General features: G+C 29.7%; 1 protein-coding gene across 3 annotated transcripts; it reads right to left on the bottom strand.

The window, feature by feature from the left end:
- Window positions 1-707: 707 nt before the first annotated feature.
- Window positions 708-8,757, bottom strand: LOC129297267 (protein CYPRO4-like). Of its 3 annotated transcripts, XR_008590159.1 has the most exons (4): window positions 7,701-8,757; window positions 6,697-6,742; window positions 5,805-6,032; window positions 708-999 (listed from the first exon to the last, which is right to left on the bottom strand). XR_008590159.1 is itself a non-coding variant. In XM_054935623.1 (3 exons), exons 1-3 carry the CDS (start codon window positions 8,736-8,738, stop codon window positions 5,959-5,961), a joined length of 1,158 nt encoding a protein of 385 aa, XP_054791598.1. In that variant the 5' UTR covers window positions 8,739-8,757; the 3' UTR covers window positions 5,677-5,958. The 3 variants fall into 3 exon arrangements, 2 of the variants coding, with proteins under 2 accessions (XP_054791598.1, XP_054791597.1); XM_054935623.1 differs by lacking the exon at window positions 708-999 and having other exon boundaries at window positions 5,677-6,032; XM_054935622.1 differs by lacking the exons at window positions 708-999; window positions 5,805-6,032 and having other exon boundaries at window positions 6,271-6,742.
- Window positions 8,758-9,099: the final 342 nt, after the last annotated feature.

Genomic DNA, 9,099 nt, shown 5'->3' with positions numbered 1-9,099 from the left:
TAGAGTAGCTTTATTACATAATTTTTAGGTTATAAATTTTATCTGAGATTTTGCTTGCTATAATCGATTGATATAGTAACATAAGAGTAATTTGGCCTAGCTTTGGTGATTATCCATGCTTTGTTTTGATGTGGCTAACATAAAATAGTTGTTAGGTTGTGAGTTAAGGGAGATTTTAATTAATCTATAACTTAATTTTTTGTTTAATTCTTGAATGATAATTTGAGAAATATATAATAAAACCAGAATAATAAAATTAAATAAAATTAATTTAATTTGTGGATGAGGAAGATTAAATTTAGGTGATTGGGTTGTGATTAATTGCGCTGCTTATTCTTGATAATTTTTTAATTGAATTTCCTCTATTTATTTATTTTTAATTTAGTTTTTAATTTCATCAAAAAAAACCCATTATTTACCTTTGCATAATTATAATTTAAATAATTATTCTATTGATTTTTAGAAAAATGACCTAAGTTGTGCTTTATAGTAAAATTTATTTTTATTAATTTTAATGCTATTTGATAATAATGTCATCTGAGCTTGAGCTTGATAAAATGAAGACTGGTCTTGAAAAGGTAACCAATTTTATACGAACAGAACTTTTGGGCGCGAGCCCATATGAGCGAGCTTGTCCGTTTACTGATTCTAATCTGATTGTGTTTCCACACTAATCATTTGTATGATAATGTACCACAAGAATTTGGAAACTTTTCCTCTGTAGTTATCTTTCATTAGCTCGAAATAACTTCACCGGAAGGTTACCACCAATACAAATGTGTAAAGATGGAAAGCTTGTCAGATTTTGTGCTGCCTACAATAACTTCACTGGTACAATCCCTATAAGCCTAAGAACTGTTCATCCTTATCTATGATTCAGCTTGAACATTATCAACTAACAGGTTATGTAGATCAAGATTTTGGAGTGTATCCCAATCTGACTTGCATCGACATCAGCTACAATAGGATGCAAGGTGAACTTTCTCCTACTTGGGCTGCCTGCAAGAACTTGCAAGATCTTATCATGGCTGGAAACTCAACAGGTGGAAATGTTCCTGGCCAGATCTTTCAATTGAAGCAATTAAACATCTTGACTTGTCTTTCAAGTAGATATCTAGCAATATTCCTCCACAGATTGGAAATGCTTCAAGCTTTGCAAGTTATCATTTTTTTTAAAATCATACCAAATTGGACAATCAGGCTGAATGGACTATCCATTGAAATCATTAACAGCTTAGTTTTAACCAAGAAATTATTTTTATGGTTGACCCAGGTTGCACTGGAGTTGAATCGGAACCAGAATAGTTTTTTAAAAACTGATAGTTCTAAACATAATATTAAAAAATAGCTTAAAATTTTTAAAAGCTAGAAAATTTTAAAAAATTAGATCTTATTAAAACCAACTTTATTTGTGGACCCTTCATATGTATATAATATGAGTTGAAACCATTTTTTTAAAAAATATTGACATCTATAAGTGTAAATGTAGATACTTTTGATTCTATTCATACATAATTTAATCAAGATTCACCTATATTTAATAAATTATAAAATTATAATTTATAATATTAATAATTTATAATCTTAGTTGTGTATTTTATTAAAAACCAGACATATTATAGATTTATTTCTTATAAATATATATGTTATAGATATTTAATATTATTTTTATTTAATTTTAATTCTTATAACCGATTTTACTGTGGTATGATCAGTTAGACCATAAAAATCAAGAACCATTGACTTTTCTTGTGCAGCATTCAATTCAGCTTTTAAAACCTCCGTATGAGTAGCAACAGTCTTTCAAGTATATACATAAAAGCATTGGAAAGCTTTCTAATTTGGAGTCTTTAGACTTATCAATGAACAAGCTAAGGGGACCTATTCCTTATCAACGAGGTGATTGCTACAAGTTATGGAATTTAAAGTTGAGCAACAATGACTTCGCTTGCAAAAAGTCCCATGCCAAATTGGAAATGTTCTGTTCTTACAAGACTTTTTGGAGACTTGAGTTATAATTCACTTTTGGAGAAATCCCCATGGATCTCATTGAACTCAATAATTTCATAAACTTGAGTATGTCTCACAATAATTTGTCAGGTCCTATTCTAGTGGCTGATGCACATACAAATGAGGGTGGGCAACTTGAAAAAAATTACAAGGAGTAGGTGGAACTTTTAAAAATTTGCCCCAATTGTCTTAATAGTTTTGAACCCACTAAATCTTAACTAAAATAAGTTCTAGTTCAAAAAAAAATTTAGTCATTTATATTTCACTTAAACCCAATAGATTTTAAATTTTGAATTTATTATATATAAAATTAAATTATTTGTATAATATCATTTTAATTTTTATTTTCTAACATTATTTTATGAAACTAAATATTTATTATATATATATATATTAAATTAATAACAAGAATTTATGTGGGAGGATCCATGGTTTGAAACCTTGTAATATTCTCTACTAGAAAACCAAAATGGTGGAGGTAACAAACAAAATATGGTGATAGTTGTTGCAACTTCTTTGGTAGGTGCACTGGGATTTTTTGTTGGGTGTATTTGGGACTTTTGTTGTTTGCAATGAGAAAACTCCAGAACGTTTGTATCCAAAAAAACAAAAAAAAACACTAGGGCCCATAGAGAAAATCCATTCTCAATATGGCACTTTGATGGCAAAATACGTACGATGACATAATTGAAGCAACTGAGCACTAAAAGTTTATAAACTGACACTGCAAGTGGATAAAGTATTTGCCATAAAAAAGTTTACATGTCAAACATGTGACTTTGGGCTTGTTTGTTTAAAGTTAAAAAATAAATAATTTTTAAATAATTTAAAAAATTTATAAAGATAGATTTATTTTGTAGAAATTTGTATAAAAATCATATATTATTTTATGTTTAGTTATAATAATAAAAAGTAACCATTAGTTAGATATTTTTATATTTTATAATTTCTATCTTTGTTTTATATAGGATTGCCTCTTATAAGAGGCAATAAAAAATATTTGATATTTAATTATTTTTTATATTTTCATGTAGCATCTCCATTTTTTTTATAACATTATCTCTAATCTATTCGAAATATCTTTTCAAAATAATTGGATTTTTTTATTTTTCAGATTCTAATTATTCTTAAAAGTTTAAACAAATAACATAAAATTTCTCAAGATAGATTTAAAAAAAAAATAACTGATTTTTTCATCAAAAAAACTTAAACAACAAGCCATTGACATTCCGAGTATGAAAGCTTTTAGCAGTGAGATCAAAGCTTTGATAGAAACTCGACACCAAAACATTGCGAGTTTGCAAGGATTCTGAACAGAAAGATTACATACATTTTTTATTTGTGAATAGTTGGAAAGAGGGAGCTTAGCTTGTATGGTTAGAGATGATAAAGAAGCCCTTGAGTTGGATTGGCCAAAGAGGGTTAATATTATCAAGGGTGTAACACAAGCTTTATCTACCAATTGCTCACAAAGACATATCAAGCAAAGATGCTTTATTGTCTGCAAATCTTGAAGCCCATGTTTCAGACTCAAGCATCAAGATTGCTGAAGCCTAATTCATCAATTTGGACACAATTTATTGGCACATATGGCTATGCTGCTCCTGGTGAGTTCTATATTGTTAACAAGTCTCGCAAGTTTGTAAATCTTAATCATCAATTTGGTTCTTCTATTTTAATTTTTATTAGTTTTGTCTCTTGAATTTACTTCGGTTATTGATTTAGTTATTATTGTTTAAAAAGAAAGTTATACAGTTGAAATTCACTAACATGGATAATGGAATATTGATGTTAGCCATGTCCATTAAAGAAGATAATATAATGATTTGTGTAGGAAAAACATAGACTCTGAAATTAAAAAAAAAAGAGAATAATACACAATGTAAGAGATTATATTAATAAAAATTAAATTAATTTGAGAGTTAATTTATTCTCAATTAGCTACATATACTCATCAAGTCACTAATATGCTTTATACATTAGATTATTTTGAGAGTAAATTTGTTTTTAAAACTTAAAAAAATCACATGATAATTTAAGAAAACATAAGAATCAAATTGTTAAAAATTAAGCTAGAGAGACCAAATCGATAATTGAAAAAAAATTGAAAGATTAAAAGTTTTATTATCCTTTACATTAATATGATTAGTTTTGAATATTGTACACTTCTAATTGTAAATACTAAATCATCATCACTTCATTTTAGCTTATGTAGAGCTTGCCTACACAATGATACTGATCGTGAAAATTGATGTCTAAAGTTTGGTGTTTTGGCTCTTGAGGTGCTCATGGGAAAGCATTTGTGTGATTTACGGTTTGATTTCTATTCTCATTTATTTTTTTTAAAAACCATTTTATAATACAGTTTTTAAAATTATTTTTTAAAATAAAATAAAAAATAAATAAAAATTCATTTGGCTATATCAATTAAAAAATAATTTTAGAATTAAAAATAAATTAATAGTGATAGTTATAAATAGTTAATAATAGTTATTAATAATAGAAATTAATCAATGTAACTATAATTTTCAATAATTAAATATAGTGTATTTTAAAAATAAGAAAAATAAAACAAAACAACTTAAAATTGTTTCTATTTTTTAAAAAAAAACAAAAAAAAAAATTTTTGAAAGCAACTAAATGAAAAACATTTATTCAAATAAATTTTTAAATTTTTTTATTTTCAAAAACAAAAAAAAAGCTTTTAAAAATAAAAAACAAACAAGCCTAGAGCCTATTTGGTTTCTATTCTTATTTTTTATTTTTAAAAATCATTTTATAATACAGTTTCCAAAATTTGTCTTTCAAAACAAAATAAAAAAAAAATTTTGGTTATATCAATTAAAAATAATTTTAAAATTAAAAAATGAACTGATAGTGATGGTTATAAGCAGTGAATGGTAATGATTAATAATAAAAAATTAGTCAAGATAATTATAATTTTTAACAATTAAATATAACATATTTTAAAAACAAGAAAAATAAAAGTGACTTAAAGTTGTTTCTATTTTTTTGTTTTTAAACACAAAAAAGAATAGTTATAAAAACAATTAAATAAAAAACACTTATTTAAATAAGTTTTAAATTTTTTTTGTTTTCAAAACAAAAACAGTTTTTGAAGGCAGGAAACAAACTGGCCCTTAATATCTCTTCCTCAAACAAATGGGACTCACCAGATGAACTTACAAGATAATTTAGACTCTCGTTTATCATCAACAAAGAAACAGGACTTGAAGAAATTGGTTTTTCATCTGGCATCTAGCTCTTTAGTGCTAACAAACCAACCCTCAATCTGGACCAACCATGCAAAATGTGGCCCAAAGGATTGAAATAGAGACTACTCAAGAGACATGATTGATGTATGTTTTTAAGCACATGTTATAGACTCTTCTGTGATATACATATATAAAGGGTTATTAAGCAAATTGGCTCATGAAGTTTAAGTTCAGAAGTATTTGTGATCACAAACTCTTCTTTAGTATCATGTTTCTCTTCAACTTTGAAAATAGTACAATTTCACTCTTATCATTAACAATAATTAACTTTAACCGTTAATTGATTAGAAAATAACATAAAAGAATATCAAAAAATACAAAAAAAAAAACTAATAAAATTTTCTTGATTCTTTTCTGTAATTTTTTGGATCATTTAACATAATTTGTGAGGTCTTTTTATGTTATTTTTTAGTAAACTAATGGTTAAAGTTAACTTTTGTTAACGTTATAAGTCAAATTGTACCATTTTCAAAAGTTAAAGGAGAATATGACAACATCTAACAAAAATAAATCACTTACTTTTATACTAAAAAATCCATCCTTTACTTTTCCATCTTTATTTTTCCTCTTCTTTTGCCCTTCTTTACTGTGTATCACTTCACTTTCTCAGTCTGCTGTTCTTTTCTTCCATTTTAGGTGCTGCACATATAGAAACTACATCAGAGAAAAACATTCAGAAAGTGAATCTGCTTACCAGGTCCATTTGCCTCAAGGCGTCCTCATGATTCCAAGACTTCTTTTGCAGAGCTAAAAAACACAATATTTGCAATTTAGAGAGAAAAAGCTTGTCAGCATCTGGTTGGCTCCGATTTAACGAGTCAAGACTAAGTCACATTTAGTGTATCAGGGGTGTGAGTAAGAAATAAGGGCTATTAACTGTATGTCTATATTGATGATGAACTGATGATGATTCTTTATAATTGCATTATTATTTTATAATAGACAAAGTACAACTACTATAATTATAATAACCAAGTCGCCTGAATGAAACAAACTAAATTCTGTTATCTCACATTACAAACAATGGCTGTATACATAAATACACAATTAGTATGGATGGATTCAATAGAAATTAATAGCCTATTCAAAATCTGTCCTATTGCTATTCACCCCTGAATGAAACAGGGAAAAACATGAGAAATAGATAGACAACAAAGGTTAAGATTTCACAAACGAGGTCGTTTTCCACACATGCTAATAGAGCTAACTTTCATGGGAGTTGCCACAACCAATGGAGATCCTGAAGAGTCACTATCAGCAAATTTGTCATGCATGAATCGAGATTCTACAATTGATTCATCCTTCACAACTATCATATAACAATAACAGCTCTTAAGCCCTTGCTGATTTCTATAACATTCATGAACACTGTTCTTCACCTGCTGAAAACTCCATATCACACTAAACTTACCCGCAGTTGCAACAAGGTGACGCTCCTTTATGCCATTCTCAGTGACCTGAAAGAGAAAAGAAATTACAAATATATGCAGTACTTGCTGCAAGTTTACTCACAAAACTACCCTGTAAATTTAGAACATGTTCAAGCCTGTTGGTCTGCCACATTGCAAGCAGAGTAACAAAGTATCTGATACAAGCTACAAATTTCAACAGATTTGAACTATCTGATTCACTCAATATGCAACATAAGCACAGTACTTACATATTAGACTTTAGGACCCTATCCACAACATTTAGTTCTAAACGTTACTTACTAAGGTGAATCAAATGAATCCCATTAAACATGTGCATACATAATACATTGGACAGGGAAAAAAAGACCAATCAGTGGCAAACTGTTGAGCCGCCGATAGGAGTCAAGCTTGACAGGCTATCATATTAGGCCTATCCTTATAAGTCTGCCCTTAAGAGTTCAAGTTTTGGGTAGCCTTCATCCCTTATAATTTTTTTTTTTGTAAATTTTTTTTATAGTTTACTTAAAGCTTTGAATTAATATAAGAAAATAACACAATTTGTTAAGAACTTATTTTAGTTGATAAAAATGAAGTCACCGATGTTGAAACAATACCACCTAACCACCTCCTCCAAATAAACCTTTCTTTGAAGATCTAATGTTTTATTTATAAATGAAGATTGAGGATAATAATAACTAAAGAATATTTATATTTTAAATATTTAATTAAGGAATTTATAATTTATACACACACACTAGCATAATTAGAAATTTTAATTAAAAAAAGTTATACAGGCTTTTGGGCTCGGCTTGTCAATGAGAACTGGGCTTGAAAAAAGTGTTAATTTTAGAATAAGAGGGCTTGTGGGCTTGAAGATAAATGTTGGGCATATAAATTATAGGTAATTTCCTAGGATTTTTTTATTTTTTATTTTTGATCTGCTATTGGCTAGGATTTTATCGCAACAGTTGCATAATCTAATGATAAAGCAGAAAATAATTACCCAAGAAAAATGGCCACCATGAAACTTATTGTTTATGGCAGCTAGATGTGAATCCTGAGGAGACAACTTCAACAGTCTCGGCATTATTCCCATGAATCCATCTTCTGTTTCCCCATCTTTAGCCGTGTGTAAGTTGCAAATCAGTATCAAATAAGTGTCAGTAGTGCCTAGCACCCACCTGCCATCATAAGTAACATCAACATGGGTGATAGGAGAGCCTAGCCCAGGAAATATAGTCTTTGATTGCCACATTGATGTCTTTGAATACAACCGTATTCTTCCATCAAGAGACCCTACAAATATTGAACCATCTCCAGTAGTTACAAAGCACTGAAAATTTGTTCCTCTAGAGAATAGATAGCCATGGTTCCAATGCAACACTGGAGAATTTTGAACCACTCCTTTCCCGTCGCGCATATCCCATTGACAAAGCATGTTATCAGCTAATCCCAGAAATGTCGAATTGGAAGGATCCAATTGTGATCCCTTGGTATCATTTGTGATATCCCTCATACTGATATCGACTCGATCCTTCTCAAATTTCCATTCATGGACAATCTTAGCAGTCTCGAGATCAAGCTGGTGAAGACTTGAGGCGTGTGGTCTTCCTTTCTTCATTGGACTCATTAGCAGCATATCAGTTTCTGCCCTCATCAATATTGCTTTACTTGCCGCTAATTGGTCTGAATTCGAACTTCCAACCAAATTACTACCATCAAATTTCACAGACACACCATTCCCATAGATCCCACGGCTAAAATTTCGGTAAACTTGAATCCCTTTGTCAGTCACCAAGAAACTATGATCAAGAGCACCCAATGTCAGGCTCACTACTCGCCCATCAGTAGCCTCCTCAAACTCCTCCATGAAGTCCTCGTAAAATCGATTCACCGATGCTTTGGATCTGGATTTGGGGGACGACTTAGCATCGTTATCATTATCATGCTCTTCTTCTTCGCAGTCGTGTTCTGGTCTATCGTCTTCTTCGTAATCAGAGTCGGAGTCATCGAAGCCCTCGCTACTCAGAGAAGCTCCCATCGGCGATGAATTTGTGAGAGAGAGAAGAGAGAGAGAGAGAGAGTGAGAAGATATCGAAATGACTTGGCTTGGCTTTTGATGTTGCATATGCAGTTTCTAATCACATACTTCGGCCTTTTGAGTTAGTTGCTTTTGGCGCTCATGTGAAGGGTGACATTCATAGCTGAACCGCGAAGCTTTGAAAGACGCTCCTCTATATGTATATATATGTTATCATATTTAGTAATGGTCCCACGATCTTATGGACTTCAATAACATGCTTTTATTATGTAAATAAGGAAGGGAAAATAACAGTTAAATCTTAAAAAAAAATAATAACAGTTAAGTCTCAATAAATTTTTTAAAAAATTAATTATAAAAG

The sequence above is a fragment of the Prosopis cineraria genome, unplaced genomic scaffold (assembly GCF_029017545.1).
Source record: "Prosopis cineraria cultivar Desert tree isolate PC_DT_omini unplaced genomic scaffold, ASM2901754v1 PC484, whole genome shotgun sequence".
NCBI classification, from domain to species: Eukaryota; Viridiplantae; Streptophyta; class Magnoliopsida; order Fabales; family Fabaceae; genus Prosopis; species Prosopis cineraria.
This window is presented reverse-complemented; position numbering and strand designations above follow the sequence as displayed.